Source organism: Heterocephalus glaber, unplaced genomic scaffold (assembly GCF_053883595.1).
Source record: "Heterocephalus glaber isolate CG9 unplaced genomic scaffold, H.glaber_assembly_v1.0 deba00001689, whole genome shotgun sequence".
Classification (NCBI taxonomy): Eukaryota; Metazoa; Chordata; class Mammalia; order Rodentia; family Bathyergidae; genus Heterocephalus; species Heterocephalus glaber.
In genome coordinates, this window is record NW_028258414.1 from 6628084 (window position 1) to 6653624 (window position 25541).

The following is a 25541-nucleotide window of genomic DNA, read 5'->3' on the forward strand; positions in this document are numbered from 1 at the left end:
AAGTAAAAATTTCTTATAAATTCCTTAGGATCACTATGGCAAGAACCATACAAAACATACTCTAAATTCATTTGGGAAACAAAATACATTTTAACTAAAATAATAAAATAGAAGTTTTTGCTTGAGTTACGAATGTAAAAAAACAAGTAATCATAATAAGAAAATGAAATGTCAATCTGGAAAAAGGAAAATAAAGCTTTTATTTATCCTTTAGTCTTACTTTCCATGCGTGTTTAATATAATGGTAAACTCTGTTGCTATTCATAAGGCTTTCTAAGAATCTAGATCCCAATTTAATTTTTTGAACCTTGGAAATGGTTCCAGGTATTTCCAAGACCAAAAATGCATTTTTCTATTAAAATAAAATATTGATGCAGTATGATATAAATACAACATAAACAAGTAACAATCAAGAATTTTAATTCATTTAAAAATTACTCAGCATAAAGCAAGTAAGTGTAAAGCTATCTGTAAGGTATGCAGGGAACTTACGGTCTGGGCATCAGAAAAGCTAGGAGCTAGTTTGGGTTGCAGTATTTTCTCCTGTGTGCCTTCTACCAACTGATGGCTGCTGTTGCTTCCCCAAACATAAACCTCACAGGTTTCAGAGACAATGGGAGCATCTCCAGTCTGAATGCTATCTGGGCTAGCACATGTTCTTGAGTAATCAGAAGCCATTCTACAAACCTATAAAAATTTTAAAATATGAAAAAGCAAGACATTTTTAGTTTAGATATTTTACACATATTCTCTGAAATTACTGTTGCCTTTCCTTCCACTACTTTCAACTGCTCAAATCTAGGAATAACACATCTATTCTTAAATACAGATAAATAGAATATTTACTTGCACAGAATAAATCACTGAAAGATATTAATAAAAGGAGGCAAAATGGGAGAGACAGGCCTTTTCAAATACAGATTTTATTACTAAATACAAGAGCATTATAGAAAAATAAAGTTTAAAAAACAAAGAAAAAGTCACCACTGGATAATCTCATCACCTTAATATAATAAATGTTATCTTTTTTATATGTCATTCTAGAATTTTTCATATTTTTCATAAAGACTATGTTCTTTAATGTAGTCATTACTGTGGTTATATGAATGCAACAAATGCTACAAAAAACTCATGCAAAATTTACAGGTCTACCTAATGTTTATGACTGAAACATATCTAATACAAAAATAATTTATTTAACCACTTACCTTTAATAAGATATTTAAGTTCTTTTTATTTCATTATTTTATCAGCCATTTCTAAGAATATAGTTGTTGCTATATTTTTTTACTTCTTTAGTAGAGAATCTAAGAAATGGTATATCAAAAAAAGGACAACAATCCTACAGTCTTCTACTTCTTGAAACATACTATAACAAACTGATTTCCAAAATGATGCTTACCATACTGTCACCAGCAATGTTCAAAAGGAGGGCTGTCCTCAAAACAGTAAAAGTCCAGAGCATTTCAACAAACACACACTCATACAAAATAAAAGTCATGAGTGATTTACCATTTATGTTTAATGGTAAAATTTGTTGCTAGTCACAATGGCTTTATAAAATCTAAGTTCCTCACCAAAGACACAGGATCTGAGGTGGCCATCTCGCTTGCCCCAACCAAGGAATGGGTGTATGTGAGAGCACTGGTGTCACCACAGCACCCACACCATTGATGGGCCCTGTGTTTTTAAAGGTGTTTTGGTGTTTGCTTTGTTTGTTTGTTTGCAAATTTGAGTGGGAAAAGAGGATGCCATTAATTTCACATGTCATTATTATCAGTAAAGTCATGTTTGTTTGTTTACCACATTTTGTGTAATAAACTTACTTTTGCCCTCTTATTTATTAGGCATTAATGAATTTTTTACCGACATATGCACTCAATACAATAAAGATTTTCAGTTTAACTACAGTTATTTTAAAAGTCTTATCTGGTTTTTGGGGGGGGGTTTGCATAATTGAGCAAAACAATAAAAGAAAAATCTTTAAAAGTCACTGTATTAGTTTGTGTGCACATTAAATGGGCAGAGATAGAATAATTTTAGTTAGAATCTTTAAATACAATGCAAAACAGCAGAATTTGTTTTAGACAAATATTTTCCAGTGAACATGAGGACAGCTCTAAGAACACACAAAACTGAGTAAGTGAAAACTGCTCATCCCCAATAAAAGATACGAAATTTTGCTGGAGACAAAAGGATGAGGCCAAGGTGGTTAAAACTGTTCATTTAAAGATATATTACTATAATGCAGCTCATAAGAAAAATCATAGCCCTCCTGTCCTTTTACTCTTCAAAAAGCTGGGAAGGAACAACAGAGCTTAAAACGTATTTTAAAAAATAATATTTAGCTCTTGTGAACTCTTAAAATATTAACCAGCCTGAGAACTCCTTTCTAGAACAGCCCCCACCCACACACACACACACACACTGATGAGAAACTACAAGGAATGGAATCAAAAGTGCACAGGACAGGCACAACAGCCAGGAATGATGGAGAAAGTGAAGGTAAAAGTTGAGAAGGAAAACAAGCTGGGGAAATATCTTTTTTTTTAACATCACACAAAAATAACACAAGGGTGGGGGTCTACGGAGTTAGAAAAGATATACTGAATCTTAACGTATTCTAAGAGTTCAGGAAAAGTAATTTCACATAATAACCAACAGTAAAGTACTGAGGTCAAATCCTGTAACAGGTTGTTGTAAAAAAAGAAAGAGAAAAGGAGCATAGTAACATCCAGACAATAAAAGCATGCCATAAGGAAAATGCCTGCAAAACAGAGAAAACTGTAACTTATCTCAAAACAGTTTAAAGGCATTAAGTAAATGAAACAAGACAAGAAAACACAAATTTGAATTAGCAATGCTAAAAATGAAGTGACACACTCAATAAAGAATTAGGAACAAAGAAAAAACATTTCCAAAATGATTAGAAAAAATCCAGGAGTAAATAATACAATAGACAATGACCTATGAATAACAAAAGATGAAAAGGAAGATATTTTTAGAAATTAAAAAAAACTAAAGATATTTAAAAATTCAAGAATAAATGACAATGTTAGGCAAAAATCTAACATACCGATAATTGGAGTTCCTAAAGAAGACAACCAAAGAAAATACTACTAGAAACAATAATTTAAGGACATTTTCCTGAAATTAAAAATATCTGAAACTACATATGACTTCTCACAGCTCTAAGAATATAAATCCAGAATAAATAATATTAAGATGTATTCTAGTAAAATTACTGATCTTTACAAGAAAAAAAATGTTCTTAGAGGGACTTCTCAGCAAAATAAGCATGTGACTCATATAGAAAAGAAAGACTACCTTTGGACTTAGACAGCAAGTCTTTATGCCAGAAGAAAATGGGGTAACATATTTAAGATACAGAAAAAGAAAAACAAAGCCAGGAGTAGTGCGATAAGCCTGTATTCCTAGCACTCTGGAAGGCTGAGGCAAGAGTATCACAAGTTTGATCACAGCCTGGGCAACTTAGCAAGATTCTGCTTGGGGGCAAAACAAAAAACAAACAAACAAAAAAAGGCTGGCAACAATGTAGCTCAGTCTAAAGGTCCTGGATTCAATCTCCAGTACATGAAAAAAACAGAAAAACAAAGGGGAGAAGGGAAGAAAGTGTGGGAGGGAGGAAAGGTGAGCCAGACATTTTATTTCCCAAAACTAACTTTCTGTAATAAAAAGCGTAACAATTATCAACATACTAAAACTATGAGAATTTTGTTCCTCTGCATTTGTTTTGAAAAATCTACTAGAGAATGGGCTTCAACCAACCAAAAAGATTATAGAGACTAGAGTAAGCATTAAGTATGTAGTTACTTATAGAACTAATACTAAATGAGGATTAAAAAAGCATAGAGTATGTAATGACTACATGTTCTAAGTACAACTACAATAAAGGGGACCATTAAAAACTTAATATTTTCAGTAACCACACAGCAGTAATATTTGTCTTGTTATTTTAGGACAGCTGTGTATATATGAATGTGTCTATTTGTGTGCATAATGCAATTAAAACAAATGAGTAATTATAGGATACTCTTAATTCCATCATCCCTATAGCCTTGAAAATCAGCAGTTTTAGTTTGAAGGAAAGAAGATATAAATGTAATATACAAAAAGGTTAAGTAAAAATTCTATGGCCCTAGAACTCATGAGGTATTCTGGCTTTAAACATACCACACATGCGCACACCCCACAACTCCTCACAATTTCCTAGCTCTGTCTAATTATAAAAGCCTCAAAACAGTTAAGACCAACTCACTAGCAGTAAGCATCTCTAGCACCCTCATCATGGTGTTGAAATCAACATTTCTCAATAAAAGAAACCAGGGCCTTTCTGAAGAAATATCAAGCTGATTCCCAGGGTAGAAAATGTACACGATGAGCCAGGAACAACATCTTATATCAGAAAGCAAGGAAGCTCTCAAAGAGTAGCAGCCTTTTATGTCAGAGGAACTTAGGAAGAACTTGAAGATATTACCACCCTGACAAGACGATAGGCCTAAATGAAGCAACACAGACCATCACCACAAATAACAATCCAACACTCAAACAGGTTTAAGTCTACAAGTTCAAAATGATATTTTTTAATAGTTAATTGGTCAAGCCTAAAGTATGATAAAGGATCAGTTCATTAACTGAAAATAAACAAAAGCAGGTGGGAAGATTCAAGCATTTATTTTGGCTCTCCTATATGAACTGTAGCAGAGTAATCAAAGAGTTGATACGGGAAGCATCTCTTTATAAACATTCTAACTAATAAATGAAAAAGAAATAATAGAATTAGAATACCACCACAACTAGCCACAAATCAATTACATCTAGCTATTAAGCACCACAAAGAGAGGCAACCAGATGGAACCGGGTGGAAGAACACAACACCACATATACAGCTTGCTAAAACGATCCACTGTGAGACTGATCAAGCCTCTGGATCCAGCTGCCAATTTGTAGGCAATACAAAGGCAAAGAAAACATGCTGAATGGTATCAACAGTAATCAATCAGCAAAATACAGACTGGGAATATCTACAATCTAATAAATAGGCTACTGAACACATACATTGAAGGAAAAGAAGGAAGAATGTACCAATTCAGAGATTTAAAACTTTTCTACTTAATGGACAAGAATGAACTAGCGCCCAGGGATGCAAACCTGAGTCACACAACTACAAAGAACCACAAGGGAGTTATTAGTCTAAAAGTCACAAAAGTGGTTATGTTCAGGGAAGGAGGAAAGAAGTTATGACAAGGACATGAAAGGGCTTCTCCTGTGGCTGGCAAAATTCTATTTCTTTACCAGAGTACAGATTAAAAATGTGCTTATTTAATAACACTTCATTAATCATACATGTGTTTATATATCCTTCTGTATTTCTTTTACTTAATAAAAATTTTTTTTATTTTTTTTTGGTACCAGGGATCGAACTCAGGACCTTGCGCGTGCAAGGCTGGCGGCAGAACCACTGAGCTACATCCCTGGCAAAATTGTTTTCAAATAAACTTATCAGTACATGATCCGATATTCAAAATAAAATACACTGAAAATATGTTCCTTTCCCACACTGGGCCAAAACACCCCAGGCTCCACTCTCTAGAGGCAGCCACTCACGTCACTTGCTTTTGAACTGTATTTTTGGTCCCCTCTCCAAATAGATGCTTTCAATGGATAAATACATGCTATAGCATTTTAAGAGGAAGTAATGTTTGATGCAAAAGCCATGATGATTACTTACCTCTTCAAAGAGACATAATGCTGCCTCATAGAGCGAGCACAGGCCGTCAGATGTTCTAGTTGGTTCTCTCCACTGACTCCGATCAGCAGATGAACCCTATAATTAAACATTGTAAGATACAGTATGGGAAGGAGAGAGACAGTTGTATTTAAAAGCACTTAAATACTCTATGAAAACAACATCTATTTGAAGAACTATTTACCTGCTTTTATTTTTGTTTTTGTTTGTTCGTTTTTGTGGTACTGGGGATCAAGCTTAGGGTCTTGTGCACACAAGGCAAGTGCTCTACTACTGAGCCCTGAGAACTGTTCATTTGATTTGTGCAGTGAAACCAAATCCTAACATTTGGTCTCAAACTAACTTTTACACATAAGTGTTATAAAAGGCCTGGTTATTGAGTCAAATGGCAAATTAAGGCCCAATCTCTCTACCATTACCTTATTAAACAGTGATTCATTCCAAAGGGTTACAAGGCTCTAGAAATAGTAAAAAGAATGAATTTGGTAGTTACACATTCTTTTGGTGACTTCCCCTGAATCACTTCCCCAGGGTTGCCTTGCCTTCCTGCCCCAAGAAACACAGGCAAGCAGAATACAGCCAGCTTAAGTAATGATCCAGAGTGGCAACAGTCTGTCTGTCCTTCCCTCCTCAGTTTCAGCATAACCAACATTCCAGGAGTCAGTTCATGGCTACACTAGCAATGAAGCATCTTTTTCTTAGCATAGCTGAGGATTCGCAGAATTTCTCTGGGACCCAATAAAATAAATGAGAGAAATCATTATCTTGATGAAAAATGATAAATCAGAAAGTGAACTATATACATGGTGCCTCAAATTTCCATATCTTTAGACCACAAATGTCAGTTCTATGATTTATCAGTGCTATAATTGTGAAAATTTCACTTGTGGCTTTATTTCAAAAGATACTATACTGTAAAGATATTTAACCAAATGACCACTTACTTGACAGACATATAATACAGAAGTACTATAGAGGAAAAGGTGACTTCTATGCCCTGCAAAATCCCATCCAACTGTAAGGTTCTATGGTTTTATTAATTCAAACTATTTTATACTTATAACTTTATAATTCCATAATAAAAGAAATTCGTATTTTGAACCAGATATAAAATTCCAATCAATGCTTTCAAACAAAATATCCACAGTATTTAATTTAGTATTTAGTTAGAATTTTTTTTCTTTTTTTGCAACTAAGGATTGAACTCAGAGACACTGCCCTACGTTCCCATCCCTTTTAAATTTTGATACAAGGTCTTGCTAATTGACTAAGTTGTCCAGGCTGGGCTCCAACTGGCAATCCTCTTGCCTCAGCCTCCCAGAGTGCTAGGATTACAGGCATGTGCTACCACACCCAGCTTAGAATTTTTAAAGTTTCACAATACATTAAAGTTTTGCAGGATTTTGGTTGTTGTTCTACATATTCATCTGGCCTCTGTCTATTCCACCAAGAAAATTAACTTACAGTTTGTTTGTTTTTAAGACGTGATCTAGCTATGTTGCCCAGACTCAAATTCCTAGGCTCAAGCACCCCTCCTGATTCAGTCACATGAACAGCTTGGACTGTGGGCACATACCACTGTACCCAGATTACAATGGTGAAATTTTTATCAACCTATATCTTCTGGGAAGATACATGTGTAAGTACCTTCAAATCACTCAAATAGGAATCATCGTAGAGAGTTCTCCAATAGCTGTTACTGTACAGAACTTTTCTTCTAGCAATTCACCTCTGCCTTCAAAATCTCCTGTAATGGAGCCAGGTATGGTGGTGCACGCCTCTGATCCCAGTAGTCTGGGAGGCTGAGGAAGGAGGATCAAAAATTTGCCCCCAGCCTGGGAAACTTCCAACTCAGCAAGACCCTGACTCAAAATAAAAAATAGGCTGGAGATGCAGCTCAATGCAAATGCCCTAGGTTAAATCTCTAGTACTACAGAAAGAAAAGTAAAAACAATCAAAAAACTCTTGGAATGAAGCTCTGGTAAATGGCCTTTTGTACCACTTCCCTTACCCCAGGCAAAGCGAAATAGAAGTTCAATATTTTCTCCCTTTACAGATGGCTCCCTTTCTCATTTCTCAAAAGTCTATAAATTTAAAATGTAAACCCTGGGCCGAGAGTGAAGGTCAGTGATAGAACGCTTGGCCTGCATGAGGCCCTGGGTTCTACTACCAGCACCTCCAAAAAAAAAAAGGTAAAAGCTTCCTGTCATTGTGGTCTCTGTTATCCCTACCCCATCATTAATTACCATTCTTAACTATTTTCTTCTGCTTGCTGTCAACAGCTAATCAAAGTCTTCCTATCACAGCACATGCTCATCTCTTTACATTTTTGGTTCTACTTGGCTATTTTTTCTTCTCTCTCTCTCTCTCCTTTCCTTCCTTCCTTTTTTCTTTCTTTTTTTTTTCTAAGCAGGGTAAACAGGATCCCTAAATTGCCCAGGCTACCTTGAACTTGTGATCCTATCTCAGCCTCTCAAATAATTGGGATTACGGGTGTGCACCACTGTGTCCAGTTTAACTATTTCTGTTATTGTTGGGTCACCTGCTGTTGCCAAGTCAGTTCTTCTCCTTAATTACTTAAGGCAGTGCTTCCCAAGTTTTAATGCAGACATTAATTACCTGGCAAACTTGTTAAAATACATATTTGATTCAGTAAGTACAGATGGAGCCTGAGATTCTGCTTTTTTTCTTCTTTTTTCAGTACTGGGGATCAAATCCAAGGGCTTTCTAGCACTGAATTATATCCCCAGCCTTTTTATTTATTTTGAGACTAGGGATGAGAGAAGTCTCACTGAGAGGAAGGATTTTTTTTTTTTTTTTGGTACCGGGATCAAACTCCGGTCCTTGTGCTTAGGCAGCAGGGGGAGAAACCACTGAGCTAAATCCCCAGCCCGAGAGAAGTCTCACTGAACTGCCCAGGCTGGGCTTAAACTTGTGATCCTCCTGCCCCAGCCTCCCAAGTAGCTGAGATTACAGGTGTGCACCACCACAACTGTCAAGATTCTGCATTTCTAACAAATCCCAGGTGATGCCCATGCTACTCTGAGGCTCATACTTTGACTTAGAGGGCTAGAATCACACAAAAAGCTGAGGGTTCAAAAAAAACAACTAGTCCCTAGATACCATGTGTTGCTATAGCAGCAAATACATTCCCATAACCTCTCTAAATTCTTTACTTAGCTGTGCAGCATTTCTGGGGAAAACGTAATTGTGATCTGTGGCTCCATTATTTAAAGGCCCCCATAGTGATCACTAAACCAAGGGATGAGGAAACCTTTTCCCCCTACATTTGTCTAAGGTATTCAGACAAGGACATATGCCTAGAGGGAGTGTATTTCCTTAAGGTTCTGTTTTTACTCAAAATTGCTTCAGTGTCTCCCCAATACCCAGGAATTAAGTCCCCAAATCCTATAGCATGGGATACAGGGCCTGCCTAGCTCACAGCCTCATCTCATCCCATTCTACACCACACACCCAGGAGCTTGCTCTCCCTCACCCTGGCCACTTTGTGAATTTTGGTCTTCCTTTCCCCAGCTATTCCCAGCCGTGTACTTCATGTCAGCAGGCAAACTCCCTCTAGCTTTCAACTAATGTCAAGATCCTTCCCTCATAAGGCATGTTCTGCCTCTTTCCCTCCAGCCAACTTACCTCCTCCCAATGCAGATCTTTACCAGTCAGCCCATTATCTTTTATTTTTTGGTACCGGGGATCGAACTCAGGACCTTGTGCTTTTGAGGCAGGCAGTGGAATCAGCTGAGCTAAATTCCCGGCCCAGCCCATTATCTTTAATTTGAAATTAAATTGCATCCCTCTTCCATTAAATCATGAACTACCTAAAAGCACCAATGCTTTTTAGCCCAGCACCTAACAGTATTTGGAACACAGTGGCTAGTAAACATCCAATGGCATCAAAGGCCAGAGGAATTTATATTATGATTTGTTTTTTAGAATATGAAGATGTACACTTACAGTATGAATAACTTTATTTTTCCCCTATTTTTATTTAAGCATAAAGAGTATTTTATATGTTCCTACTCAAAGACATACTTGGGTAGCTGAGTTTAACAATACCACAAATACATATAATTGACAGATTAAACTTATTTTGTTAGGCATTGGCCAGGTACTTAACTGATGGTTATGTGCTTCTCCCTCTATCTTACAGCTTAAATCCTGTCCCATTCATTCAGGGGCCAAGAAACTCATGGCAGGGACATTCATGCCACACTGGGTCTCATGTACCAGGTGTGGCTCACATATTCTCTGAGTTCTCAGACTACACAGTAAAGGGTCAGAAATTTGAGTTCTGGAGACCAAGAGCATCAGACTCAATCACTCACCATGCAAGGAGCAATAACAAAATTCATTTAAATAACCATTCCTTTCCCCTAAAACCAATCTTTTTTTTTTTTCCCCTCTAAAAACAATCTTGAATTTTAATTTAAACTATATCTAATGCAGGCCTGAAGCAACTGTGAGAGAGCCAAACTAAATCAAACACACAAAATTCTTCCCCAGAGTAGACCCAGAATTTCAAGGAAAACAATGATTTTCTGGAGCACCACTGGCCCAACAAGGAGCTACATTCAGTATTGGGTTCTCTGTGGCCTTGGGACCCTATAGTCTTCAGTTGGTTAGGTGACTCCCAACTAGGTGTACATGGTATTTTGTCAAAGAATGAGTGTCCAAGTGGAGATAAAACTGAAAATCCAGCAATAAAATAAACATTATATTTTACATCTATTTTACAGTAGTCATTAGTGGGAAAAAATGATTTTATTTATGGTACTGAGGATTGAACTCAGGACCTTGCGCTTGCGAGGCAGGCAGCAGCACCACTGAGCTAAATCTCGAGCCCAAAAAATGAATAAATTTAACATAAATGGGATAAAAACTACATAGAACAGTCAGAAAAATCATAAGCTTTGCAGAGAGACTCGGCCTTGTAAGAATTACTTAACATCATACCTGACCTATTACGTGCTTAAATCAGAAGTGCATGTTATTTTACACTGCTGTTGCTCAAGATTTGTAAATCCAAGCTAACACAGTTGTTTCACCTTCAAGATTAGGGCAATTAACATCTACCTCACAGTTAACATGATAATTGAATGAGAAAGCAATGTAAAGCACCTGCTGGATGGTTGGCACTCAACAAAAGTGGGTTTTCTTTCTCCCTTACTACAGATAGTATGGAGCGGTAAAGGAAAAAAAGGCCAGAAAAAGAATGAGATGGAATATTACAGGCTAATTAAATGAAGAATAAAATGCATTAAAAGGTAGGTATACATTTATTTATTGTAAAGATTTCTTAAATTTGTAGAGCAATTTAAACTATCAATCAGTAGTCTAGGTTCCTGCAGTAACCCTTCCTTGTAGGAGGGATACTGCAGGATAAGGCCTTAGAGGTTAAGGTCGGGTGGGAGCCTCTCACTGAAGGTACATAGCATTTTGTGCAAGAAGGGACTATACCATGGACAAGTACATAATCATATAGTTATATTGTGTTAATATCTTTTGGGCTGGTTGTTTGGTTTTGGTTTGGCTTTGATTTTTTGAGACAGGGTTTAACTATGTAGCCCGGGCTGGCCTTAAACTCATGGTCCTACTGCCTCAGCTCCCCTAGTACTAGGATTACAAGCGTGCACCACCACACCTACTTCAGTACTTTTTTTGTAACAAAGGCAATGCAAAATAAACAGCCTGTAAAGTGAGGAATTAAATGACTTTCACAAAATATTAACATACGACCATGAATACATGTATTATTTAGGTTGTTAAACAACACTACAGATTTGGAAGCAGTATAAAGTAAGACAATGTTATCAGAAAGTAGTAAGAATCAGGAAACAAAATTAGAAAAACAGATGTGCAAGTGAGAATAAGAAAACACAAAGGGGGCTAACTGCCTACCCCAGGTGTTATCTGAAGATTTTCTTAGATCACAGCATCCCATTTCCTAGATCATCTCAAGTGAAGATAAGAGGACCAGTGTCAACACTCCATATCCCACAGTCACTGCAAGCTTTTGCCTTATATTTATTTAACACTAAGAAATCCACATTTCCACAGATTTTTTTTTTTTTTTGGTACCGGGGATGGAACTCAGATCCTTCCACTTGCAAGGCAGGCAGCGGAACCACTGAGTTAAATCCCCGGCCAAGTATTTGAGTCTTACTCTTCCAAGTTAGTATTTTAATATGCAAATTTTTATCCTTGGGTTTTTTTTTGTTTTTTGGGGGGGTTTTTTGGCACCAGGGATCGAACTAGGATATACTTGGTTTTCACAAAGTTACATTTCAGTCTTAAAAATTCTTGAAATTGATTATACTACAGTATATTTCGTTATTCTTTAATATAGTATCAAGGTTATGATAGTCAAGGAATTTCCTCTTACAACATACCCTTTTCAGGCTCCTGCTTAGCTCATCACTTCCCATCTTTCAGGTCTCTACTCAAATGTCACAACTCAATCCTTCCTTAACCACACTGACTAAAATAGCACACCTTTCACCTCACAACCTCTTCCCTGAGATTTATTACTTTCTATTCCCTCTTTTACTCCCTTATTTTTCTTCTTAGAACTTCTCACGATTTGAAATTATACATGTGTTGCCTGACTTACCCCACTAAACTGTTAGCTCTATGAAGGCAAAAACTGTATCCACAGGAGTATATCCCTACGGCCTAGAATAATACTTGGTATACAGTAAATGATTAACAAAAATTGGGAAGAATGAACTTACAAATGTTTTAGAAGGACTTTCACACTAACTCAGCAAAGTCCCTCATTTTACACGAGTTTATAAACATACAGAAGTTAAATGAACTTCCCAAACTCACATAAATCTTGAAACTAAAACCATAAACTAAAACCATAATCCAGTGGTCTTCACTCTGTATATCAACATGTATGGGTTTCTTCATGCAAAGTACATAAAATAGTTAATTAACCTACCAAACACCAGAAGAACTTTCAAATCATTTACTATTACCACTAATTCACTAAAAGCTGGATTGACTTTTCCAAAAATTATTACAAACTTTAAAGTTGACATTTATAGTACGTACCAAAGAACGCCTCATCTGCATTAATATAGTCATGAAGCAGTCAAAGCTGATCATTCCTTCCTGGCTTGACAGTAGTTTGTTTTGCTCCATGGTATTTACAACTGCTGAAGCCCCCAAAGCCATTTCTATCCATTCAAGAAGATACCGCAATGAGCCTCGCTGAGCTGCTAAACCCAGCAGCAACTCAGAAGCTAATCTACGACCTAAAGTGTCTGCCCCAGAATTGGGAATAGTTACTCCTTTAAGAAATGTTGTTACTTGTGATAAGCAGTCCAAGCCCATAGGAGGAATCTTGCTTTCATTTGCTAAAGATAATGGTGGCAGAGAGCTCACAACTTCAATTGCAGTATGAATAACATCATTGCAAAGACTAAGGCCAGGTCCCGACACAGGCATCATCCAACTTTGTCTCAGAAGTGCAAATAATAAACTTAGACCAGTTCGAACACCCATTTCTATAAGTGCATCAGTGCTTGACCGAGGACGTTCACTAACAGAATGGACATCTGCTGAACCAGAGCTGCTCTCCGGAGAATGCTGCTGCTGTTTCACCTTGCCTTTGTCATGGTATTTATTGGAAAGTGCATAGAAGACACGCTGGAGTACAAGCAGTCGTTTTCGAAGTGCCCCAGCAAACGGAGAATCTGAACAGACCATCTTTGCTAGCGCGAGCTGGCTGCTAAGAAGGGCATCCAAATAATGGTCCTGTTCATCACTCGAAAGAGACTCACGCTCAAAGTCTGGCAACTGTGGTCCTTTGAGACACAGAACTTGTTGGGGCAAAGGGACTACTTCCTTATTGCTGACTAGTTTAGAATACAGGATAGCAACTCCTTCCCTTGTAGCAATAGATTCACTGTCCTCTGTAATCCAGGAGCTGTTCAGGTGTTCGAGCCATTTCAGTTTCACTGGTGGAACCATAGTTGCCATACTGATTTATTCTTCAGCCATCAGTTCTATAAAGGGAGAAGAAAACACAATCAAAAACTTATATGGATGATTTATAAAATGTTTCTAAACTTCCATCTTACACTACAGTGTGTGATTTCAAACTGGTGAAATGAAAATGAAGTCTAGAGTTGAATTCATGGTACTGTACCAATGTTGATATTTTAGCTTCCATGGTTTTATTAACATTAGGGAGAAACAGATGAAGGGATATAGGAACTTTTCTTAACAATCTTTGCAACTTTTCTATACATCTAAATTTCGGGGAAAAAAATTTATTTTAAAAAACAGTGATTTCTTCACATGTCCCTTTTCCCTTCAGATTCTGATCTCACAGTGACTCCCAAATTTTCATCTCCAACCAAGACCTTCCCTGAACTCATATATACCATTACAGTACTCTGCCTCGCCACATGGATACCTAACAGGCATTTCAGAGTCTACATATCCAAACCTGAACTCCTAATCTACCATAACCACCATTAGAACTCAAACCTGTTCCTCCTGGAGACTTCCTCATCTCAATAAATAGCAATCCATCATCATCCTAGATCAGTGATGCTGACTCTTTTAGAGACAAGTGCCCAACCTGCAACCCAAAACCCACTTATTATCCCAAAGTGCCCACACTGTAATTAAACCTTAATACTGAGGTTTTAGTTTAGAAAAAACAATTCATACACTAACATCTTTTGTTTTAAAAGAAAACAACACACATGCCATTGGTTTGCCACCACTGTCTTAGATCGTTGAGGACCTTCACTGAGTCCTTCCTCTCTGACACTCCAAATTCCATTAATGAGCCCTATTTTCACAAAATATATCCAGAACCCAACTAGCTTTCCCACTCCATTACTACAACCCTGGTCTAAGCCATCAACTCATGGGTCACTGAAAAAGCCTCCCTAGGGGTTTTCCTGCCTTCAACCTTTACCGCACTACTATCTATTTCAATAAAGTAGATAAATGAAGCTTCTGAAATTTAAGTCAGGCATCTCTCTCTCTTCTGAGTCAGAAGAGACAGACCAATTGTTATGGTTTAGATCTAAAATAATCCCTAAAGCATCACGTGTTTGGAAGGTGATTGGATTATGAGGACAACAAAGCTCACTTGCTGTAAGGAAGAGGGATCTGGTTAGAAGTTGTAGGTCACTATGGGCATGACCTGCAAGGGCGTATCTTACTTCTTGGTTCTCCTTAATTTTCTGCTTCCTGTCTGTCATGAGGTGAGCAGCTTTCTTCCACCAGTACCTTCCACCATGCTGCTTCTGCCTGTAGCTGGCAGCCCATGCAAGGACTGAGAGGACTGAAATGTGAGCCAAAATTAACCTCTCCTCCTTTAAGTTGCAGGTGTCAGATATTTTGTCCCAGAGACAAGAAAAGTGCTTAGGACACCAATGCTCTGACCAAGAATAACTAGAAAGTACAGATAGTTTTTGTAATCTGCTTAAAGGCACTGGAGAGTTCTGAAGGAAACTGGGCAACTGAATAATAACAGTAGGGGGGAAGGAACTACAGAGAGGTAAACTGACATTGTGAAGTCACTTTTCCCTTGGGTATATCTGCCAGTTCTAAGCATAGAGTAGGAGGCTGAGAATCAAAATCTGCCTATGGAGACAGTGATTGCTTAAAGATAGAGAAACTACCAAAGTTTTTAGCTGTATTGAGCTCACAAAACAAAACTGGGGGCTTGAGAATCTAGGAGTAGAATTTGAAGAGAGAGATGGGGAACTATCCCTCTTAGGATGTATGCTAGATTCTGAAGCCACATATGACAGAAGGCTAAGGAATCTAAGCAGAAAACTCCTAAAAAGCAGAGCAGAGTTTTCAACACTGCCATGTTAAGGAGATAGAGATTCAAGCTCAGGACCAGCCAGGCAAAGAACCCCAGTGAACATGCCAGGTTCTTAAATGAAAGCTCTGAAGGGTTAGCACCTAGAGGCTAAGCAAATTAAAGGGAATCTGAGCCTGACTGAAACTACAAAGGAACTTGTACTCAACCCTCCCTCTAACTGCCTACTGGGGAAAGAGTCTGTAACTTTTATATACAATGCTGGCCATTTAATAAAGAATTACTAAGCATACCTAGAAGTTGATATCATACCATAAGCTAAGAAAACAGATCTAAAAGTAATCCAACTTTAATATCATTATAAATGGAGAAAGCAGATGAAAAGATGGAAAAATTCACCAGAGAGTTATAAAATAAATTTTTTAAAAAGTAAAATGGATAGTCTAGAACTGACAAAACAGTAACTGAAATACATATGTGCAAGAGATCATTTCATTCTGCTTAAAAACCCTGAATGGCTTCCCCTCTCAAATTAGCAAACTTAACCCTTAAAATAGCTGAGTTCGATCCCCAGTACCAAAAAAAAAAAATAGCCAACAAGGCTATACACAACACAGCCTATCCACTACCCCTCTGACCTCATCTCCTGCTTACCTGTTTACCTGGCTCCAGACACACTGGTCTCCTTGCTGTTTCCTGGACATATAGAACAGTCGCTATTTTCTCAGACTAGAAATCTCTTTTCCCAGGATATCAGTACTGCCTTACCTGCCATCACTATTCTCTTGATCAGTGGTTACTCTGTAAGGCAGGTAAGGCAAGGATAGGCTGATTAAGGCTGGCATTTTTATCTCTAGTTTTCAAGGCTGATTATTTTCCAGCTAAGTCTTATTTTGGGGGGAAACACGGTTAAGTCTTTACCAAATACCACTACTGTGCAAAGTACACAAAAGTACTTTCATCTATCCCTTGCTGCAAGCCATAGGTAATTTTGATCTTTTAAATTCTGCCTATCTGACAACTGTAAAGGAATATGTTGTCATTCTAATTTATATTTCCCTGATTAGTAGTCACTCTGAACATCTTATGTTTATTGGTTTTTTCGGATAAACTTTTGGGAAATGTTTACTCATGCATTCTCCTCTCTGGTCAATTTGTAAAGTGTTATATTTTATCATAGTCTGTCAACACTGCAAATATTTCTTCTGTCTTTTGCATATACATGTATCTTTTCTGTTATACTTTCTGTTTTTCAGGCTTGATCAAATAGTGCTTCCAACCCACTCCCATGACCAGATTAAATAGGTATTTGCTTTAATTTTCTTAAGAGATATTTGGTTGGTTTTTTTTACATGAGTCTTTAGTCTGTCTAGAATTAAAACAAATTCTGTGTTCATCTGAAACTTTAATAAACTCTTTACAGTGTGAAACTATTTCCAGATGAATGGCTAATTATACTACCAACATTTACTAAGTAATCTAAGACTTCAAGGCAGCCAAGGACAATGGCAGTTGCACAATGTCTCACCAAAATTCTTTCCCCAAACATAAGGAAAAAAATTAAATTCTACACCAAAGCACACTGGTTGTACAACTTGAAGATTACAGAATGCCACAATTGCAAATAAAAAATAAATTCCAAAATAAAAGAGAAAAAATCACTCAATTCCAGTGTTATGGCTTGTGTCTAGATATCCCCCAAAGCCTCATGCAAAGTCTTTTTCAGAGGTTGGATCTAGACTGTGTGATTGATTCATGGTGCAATGCTGGGATTAAGGGTGTGTGATTACTAAATCAGTCCACTGACTGGTTTGGCACTGCCATCATCCCAGCAGCCTAGATAGAGTACAAAAGGGGCAGAAAAAAGCTGCTAAGGCCCCTTGTTGCTTTTGCTACCATGTAGGCATCATGAACTGTTTCTCCTCTCCGATACCCCTCTGCCATGTGCCACTCTGACTTGGAGCCAGCTGATTATGGACTGAAACCTCTACAAATTATGAGCCAAATAAACCTTTCACCTTTTAACTTGTGAGTGTCAGGTACTTTGTCTCACCAACAAGAGAAAAGTAACTAAGATATCCAGTGTACACACTCTCACTTCCATCTAGCCACAGAGCTTTGTGGCAAGGCAGGCAGACTAAGAAAACGGTAAATAAGGAAGAAGTCTGGTGAAGGGCCCTGAAGGTGATTTGGGGTAACAGCCACAAATATCAAATCCATGTCAGATCTGAAAATACTGGAAAAGTGGGCCCACAGGTCAGAACACAGACAACAGGGAAAAAGTTTCAGAGAGCATTTAATTTAAAAGGGCAGGGATGATTTAAATAAGCACTTGTTGAAATGCAGAGTGGAGAGAAAAAAGAGGAAAAGGTAAAGAGAAGGATCATTGGGGACCTAAGTGGTTGTGAAGGGTAAAGAAAGAAAAAAGAGGATCACTTAGAGTCCTGTGAAGCAAAGGAGATCCATACAACTGGAGACACAACAACCTTTTCCTCAAGCAAAACAAACAGAACCCTTGCAAACTACTTGGACTTTGCTATATTGACAGAGGAAGATACCATTAGATTAGAAATACTATAAAATACCCAGTATCATAAAAATGAGCAAGAGAAAACTCAAGTCTATAAGAGGTAATGGAGAAAATCAGGATATAAAATTTTACATAAATCAACTGAAAGGAATTCACTAATAATAATAAAGCAAAATAAACTGTAATAATCCAAACAAAAATTAAATGGACTGAAACACAAAAAAAACTTTGAATCACCAATGCAAAAATTAAAAGCAGAAACAGACAAAGAAAATAAGGGAGAAAAAGAAATGAGGAAGGGGGGGAGGGAGGAGATTGAAGTCAGGAAAGAAAAGTAACAAGCAAAATTATCTCAGAAACAAAAATCACTATAAAGTGTAAAACAACTCAATGACATAAAGAAAAATAAAAAGAGTCAGAGAGAAAAAAGTAGAAACAAGAACAGGTGTGGTGACACATGCCTGTAATTCCTGCACTCTACGAGGCTGAGGCAAGAAGACTGCCAAATTCAAGCCCAACCTGGCCATTTAGCATCTTAGCGAGATCCTATCTCAAAGGAATATACAATTCAGTGTGAAGGCCCTGGGTTCAGTCTCCTGCACCACAAAAGCGAAAAAAAAAAGTAGAAACAGGTGAAACACAAAGGAGAAATGATATTTGTATTACAGGCTGAGTATCCCATATTCAAAAATTGCTTGAGAACACACCGAATCAGCCTGCGCCCCGGCAACAATCCACTGGACCCCCGCCCCGCTCCTCTGTACAGCCACCTAGTTCCACACTACAAAGACCCAGAGGACACCAGACCACCAGACCACTGTACTGAGTCCTGCCGCTCCTGGCCCAGAAGTAGGGGCTTCTGAGCCACCAACCCACTGCTCCTGGTCCAGAGGAAGGAGTTTCCCAGCCACCATCCCTCCCACTGCTCCCAGCCCAGAGGAAAGGGCTTTTGGGCCACCATCTCTACCACTGCTCCCGGCCCCTGTCCTACCTCTCCCAGCTCAGAGGAGGTAATTCATGTAGGCGCCAACAGCACCCCCGCCCCAGCCAGTTGAAATGAGAAAACACAAAAATAAGTCTCAAAACCAGACTTCCAGATCACCTACAGCATCCCCAAAGGGGAATGAGATGGAACCCTCTGACATTCAACCACCTGGACCCACTGAACTGGCAACAAAAGGGGATCTGGAAAAAATGAAATCAGGAATAATTTCTCAGATAACAGGAGAAATTGTGCCCCTAGTGCAAGGCATGATTAATAAATCTAGAGAGGAGCTGAGGAACATGATGGAATCCCAACATAGGAAACAAATGGAATCCATAAAACAGATGCAAGTAGATTTCCAGGAGATGAAAAACTCCATTGAAAATCTACACAGCAGAATGAGCCAATGTGAGGACAGAATTTCAGATATAGAAGATAAGACAGCAATTAATGACCAGGAAAAGAAAAATTGCTTCAAAATTATAAAGGAGCATGAGAAATCAATCCAGCAGCTGCTAGATGATGCAAAGAAGAATAACATAAGACTAATTGGAGTCAAAAAAGAAACAGGAGAGAGTGCAGATGACATAAAAAATCTCTTCACAGAAATAATGGCCGATATATTATATATTATATATTATATATTATATATTATAAATAACTTCCCAAGCAGGGGAAAAGAGCTTGACATACAGATAAGTGAGGCATATAGGACTCCAAATAGCCTTGATCAAAAAAAATCTACACATAGGCATATAATTGTTAAGATTCCAGAAACTAAACAGAAGAACAAAGTTCTACAAACAGAGAAAAGAAACAAATCACATACAAAGGAAAGCCCATCAGAATCACAGCAGACTTCTCAACACAAACCATCAAGGCAAGAAGAGCTTGGAGTGACATATTCCAAGCCCTAAAGGAAAACAGCCTCCAACCCAGATTGATGTACCCTGCAAAACTATCTTTCAAAATGGATGGAGAAATAAGATACTTTCATGACAAAGAGCACCTTAGGAACTTCGTGAATACCAAACCAGCACTCCACAGAATTTTACACAATATCCTAGGAACAGACATTGAGGATCACAACCCCAGGAAGCAAAGCAGAATGAACCCATCGGGCATGACAAGAAATTAAATGTAAAGGGGGAGAACCCAACAAAAAGAAAAAGTCATGGCAATGACAAGTCAATACGTTTCAGTTATAACCATCAACGTTAATGGGCTCAACTCACCAATCAAAAGAAATAGACTGGCAGAATGGGTCAAGAAGCAAAATCCAACAATATGCTGCATACAAGAAACACACTTCATTCAAAAGGAAACTCATAGACTGAACGTTAAAGGGTGGAAAACAATACTCCATGTGACAGGAACCTGAAAAAAAGCAGGAGTAGCTATCCTCTTTGCAGACCAAGTAGATTTCAAACCAACACTGATGAAGAGAGACGAAGAAGGACACTACATCCTTGTAAAGGGAACAATCCAACAGGAAGAGATGACAATCATAAATATCTATGCACCAAACACTAGTGCACCCAACTATATAAAACAAATACTAATGGACATGAAAACTCATACATGCACTAATACAATTGTACTGGGGGACCTCAACACCCCACTGTCACAAATAGATAGATCAAATAGACAAAAAATAAGTAATGAAATACTAGAACTCAATCAAACTCTTGAACAAATGAACTTAACAGATGTTTACAGAGTCTTCCACCCCACAAAATCAGAATACACATTCTTCTCAGCTGCACGTGGGTCATTCTCCAAAATAGACCACATACTCACACATAGAACATGTTTAAGTAAGTGCAAAGGAACTGAAGTTATCCCCTGTATATTATCAGACCATAGTGCAATGAAATTGGAGATCAATAGCAAAAGAAACTCGAAAAATTTCATAAATATGTGGAAATTGAACAACACACTTCTGAATAACCAATGGGTCACAGAGGAAATTAAAGAAGAAATCAGACAGTACCTTCAATTAAATAACAATGACAATACAACATATCGGAATCTAAGGGACACAATGAAAGCAGTCTTACAAGGGAAATTCATAGCAGTGAATATGCATATTAGGAAAACAGAACAAGCCCAATTAAACAACCTGATGCTGAACGCTGAACCTCAAGCTTCTAGAAAAAGAAGAGCAGGACAACCCCAGAGCTCATACAAGGGAGGAAATTATAAAGATCAGAGAAGAAATCAATGCAATGGAGACTAAGAGAATGATACAAAAAATCAATGAAGCCAAGAGTTGGTTCTTTGAAAGAATAAACAAAATTGACAAACCCTTAGCCAACCTTATCAGAAAAAGGAAAGAAAAGGCCCAAATCCATGCAATCAGTAATGAAAAGGGTGAAATGACAACAGACCCAGCAGAAATACAGAGGATCATCAATACCTACTTCCAGAACCTATACACCAATAAGATGGACAACACAGAAGAAATGGACAGATTCCTAGATACATATGAATTACCAAAGTTGAACGAAGAAGACCTAAAAATGCTGAACAACCCAATATCAACCAATGAAATTGAAAACAATTAAAAACGTACCAACTAAAAAAGGCCCAGGCCCTGATGGCTTCACTGCTGAATTCTACAAGACATTTAGAGAGGAACTACTGCCCCTACTGTTTAAACTCTTCAGTGAAATTGAAAGGGAAGCAATACTTCCAAATTCATTCCTGGAAGCAAGCATCACCTTGATCCCCAAAGCAGAGAAAGACCCAACCGAAAAGGAGAACTATAGGCCAATCTCACTAATGAACATAGATGCAAAAATCCTTAATAAGATAATGGCAAACAGAATGCAGAAGATCATCAAGAAGATCATACACCCTGATCAAGTGGGATTCATCCCAGGGATGCAGGGATGGTTCAGTATATGAAAATCAATCAATGTAATACATTATATCAATAGAGCCAAGGACAAAAACCATATGATTATCTCCATAGATGCAGAAAAAGCATTTGACAAAATCCAACACACATTTATGATAAAAACCCTACAAAAAATTGGAATAGATGGTCTCTACCTCAAACTGATAAAAGCTATCTACGAAAAACCAGCAGCCAATATCACACTAAATGGTCAAAAACTGAAATGCTCCACACTAAAATCAGGAACAAGACAAGGATGTCCACTATCACCACTCTTTTTCAATATAGTTCTGGAAACATTAGCCATGGCAATTAGACAAGAGAAAGAAATAAAAGGAATAAAGATAGGTAATGAAGAAGTCAAATTGTCATTATTTGCAGGTGACATGATATTCTATATAGAAGACCCCAAGAACTCCACCAAAAGTCTTCTAGACTTAATAACCAAATTCAGTCAAGTAGCTGGTTACAAGGTATCACACAAAAATCAATAGCTTTCTTCTACACCAATGACAGACTCACTGAGAGAGAAATAGGGCAAATAATTCCTTTCACAATAGCATCCAAAATACTGAAATACCTAGGAATCAACCTAACGAAAGAAATCAAAGACCTCTTCTTTGAAAACTATGGCACTCTGTAAAGAGAGATTGAAGATGATATCAGAAAATGGACAGACATCCCCTGCTCCTGGGTAGGAAGGATTAATAGAGTGAAAATGGCCATACTTCCAAAACTGCTATATAGATTTAATGCAATTCCAATGGAGATCCCAGCAGCATACTTCATGGACCTTGAGAAAACAATCCAAAAATTCATTTGGAACAAGAAGAGACCCAAAATAGCAAAAGCAATTCTAGGTAACAGAGACATGGCAGGGGGTATCACAATCCCCAACCTGCAACTATACTACAAAGCTACTGTGATAGAAACAGCATGGTACTGGCAAAGAAACAGACCTGAGGACCAGTGGAACAGATTAGAAAATGCAGAAACAATGCCAGACATACTCAGCCATCTCATCTTCGATAAAGGAGACAAACACCCTCACTGGAGGAAAGATACCCTCTTTAATAAATGGTGCTGGAAAAATTGGGCTTCAACTTGCCAAAGATTAAAACTAGACCTATCTCTCTCACCATGCACTAAACTAAAATCAAAATGGATTAAAGATCTAAATATTAAAATAGAAACTCTGAACCAGTTGGAACAGAGGTTACGTAGAACCCTTGAAGACATCGGTGTAGCAAAAGATTTTATGAACAAAACCTCAGTTGCCCGTGAACTAACACAAACAATCAACAAGTGGGATCTCTTCTTATTAAAAGGCTGCTGCACAGCAAGAGAAACCACCAGCAGTGTGAAGAGACAACTCACATGTGGGAAAAAATCTTCACCTGTTCTTCCTCAGACAAAGGTCTACTATCTCAAATCTATAAAGAATTTAAAAAGATCAGACCTCCCAAATTTAAAGACCCAATCCGAAAATGGGCATCTGAAATGAACAGACATTTCTCAGACAAAGAAGTAGAAATAGCAAATAAATACATGAAAAAATGTTCAACATCACTGGTCATTCGAGAGATGCAAATGAAAACAATGCTGAGATTCCACCTCACTCCAGAGAGAATGGCTGCTATCATGAAATCAACCAATAACAAATGCTGGCGGGGCTGTGGGGAAGTAGGAACCCTGCTCCACTGCTGGTGGGAGTGTAGACTGGTGCAAGCCCTGTGAAAATCAGTATGGAGATACCTCAAAGAACTAGGACTGGAAGTCCCATTTGACCCCGCTATTCCACTGCTGGGGATCGTCCCCAAAGAATTAAAAGAATCATACCACAGTGATATATGTGTACCCATGTTCACAGCAGCACAGTTTGTGATAGCTAAAACTTAGAAACAGCCCAAATGCCCATCAACTGGAGACTGGATAAAGAAAATGTGGTTTTTTTTATAAAGTGGAGTACTACTCAGCCATAAAAAATGAGAAATTAGACACATTTATAGCTAAGTGGATACACATTGAGGTGATACTCTTAAGTGAAATAAATAGGACACGCATGTATAAATACCGAATAGTTTCTCTGGTGTGAGAAACTGAAAGTGTAAATAAGGACTAAATGTATAATAGGTCATGTGAAATAGGAAGAAAAGGGGCAAAGGGGAAGGAAGTGGGAGGGCTAGGGGAAAGGATAGAAGGGAATGGGATTAATATGAGAAAATGGAAAACTAGGAACAAAATCTTTGTAAATAGGGAGGAATGGAGGGGTTGAAGGGAGGGCTGGACAACGGTGAAAAATAAGAACCAAGAGAGACTATGTAAAGGTACAAATTTCCAATGATGAATGTCATTAGATTGTATACCTAAAATGTACCAATGATTAGAATGAATAATCGATAATGCAAAATAGGAAGAAAAGGTCCAAAGGGGTAGGGGTAGTGGGAGGGGCAGGGGAAAGGAAAGAAGGGAAAGGGAAAATGCTGAGAAATGGAAAAAGTGGAAATAATGTCTTTGTAAATAGGGAAAGGTGGAGGGGGTGAAGGGAGGGCTAGGAATGGGGAAAAAATAAGAACCAAGATGCATTATGTGAAGGTACAATTCCCAATGAGAAATGTAATTGTGTTGTGTACCTGAAATGTACCAATAAAAGAATTTAATTTAAAAAAAATTGCTTGAGTATCCCATATTCAAAAATTCAAAATATGAGTCTTCAATTAGCAGAAGCTATTGTTATCATAACCTCCAACCTCAGATACAGTTACCATTCATATACCTGTACCCTGTGCTCAATCTCAGCTGCAGAAATACAGAACTTCTCTTAAGTGCAAAACTCAAGTATACATAAATCTTAAGCATATTTTTCCTTGCTCCAATTATATCCAATTGAAGCAATGATCAAAAAAAAAAAAATCCCTGGTAGAGAACTGAGATTGGGCCGGGGATTTAGCTCAGTAGCACCGCACCTGCCTCGAAAGCACAAGGTCCTGACTTTGACCAAAAGTATTTCTGATTTTTTTTCAGAGTTTGGAATACTTGTTTGTACAAAATGAGATATCTTAGGGATGAAACCAAAGTCTAAGCAAAATTAATTTACGTTTTATATATACCTTATACACACAGCCTGAAGGTCATTTTTAGTGCATCTGCATTTTGGCAGTGACCTTGTATCACATGAGGTTAAGTGTAGAATTATCCACTTGTAATTTCATGTTTGCACTCAAAGTTTCAGATTTTGGAGCATTTTGGATTTTCAGATTAGAGATATTCAACCTGTCCTGGATTATGTGAAAAAGAAAGGAAGAGGGGAGAAGCAGAGAGAAAGAGGAGGAGGGGAGGGGAGAAGAGGGGCACAGAGAGCGAGGAAGGAGATGGAAGGAAGGGGAGAAAACAGAAAAAGCTGGTTTTAGCTACAATCCACAGGGTTCACCTGTAATCCCAGCACTGTGTGAGGCTGAGGCAGGAAGATCAGAAGTTTGAGCCTAGCCTGAACAGCTTAGCGACTTAGCAAGACCCTACCTCAAAATAAAAAAGGGCTGCAGA

General features: G+C 37.8%; 1 protein-coding gene across 14 annotated transcripts in view; it reads right to left on the reverse strand.

The window, feature by feature from the left end:
• Nucleotides 1-25541, reverse strand: part of Herc1 (HECT and RLD domain containing E3 ubiquitin protein ligase family member 1) — a 206681-nt gene that overhangs the window by 141310 nt on the left and 39830 nt on the right. For all 14 annotated transcript variants that reach the window (XM_087199032.1, XM_087199031.1, XM_087199030.1 and 11 more), the window contains exons 2-4: nucleotides 12842-13797; nucleotides 5753-5848; nucleotides 493-687 (exon numbers count right to left, since the gene is read on the reverse strand). In XM_087199032.1, coding sequence (XP_087055158.1) covers nucleotides 493-687; nucleotides 5753-5848; nucleotides 12842-13771 — 1221 coding nt within the window. In that variant the 5' untranslated portion in view covers nucleotides 13772-13797. The remainder of the gene's footprint in view (nucleotides 1-492; nucleotides 688-5752; nucleotides 5849-12841; nucleotides 13798-25541) is intronic.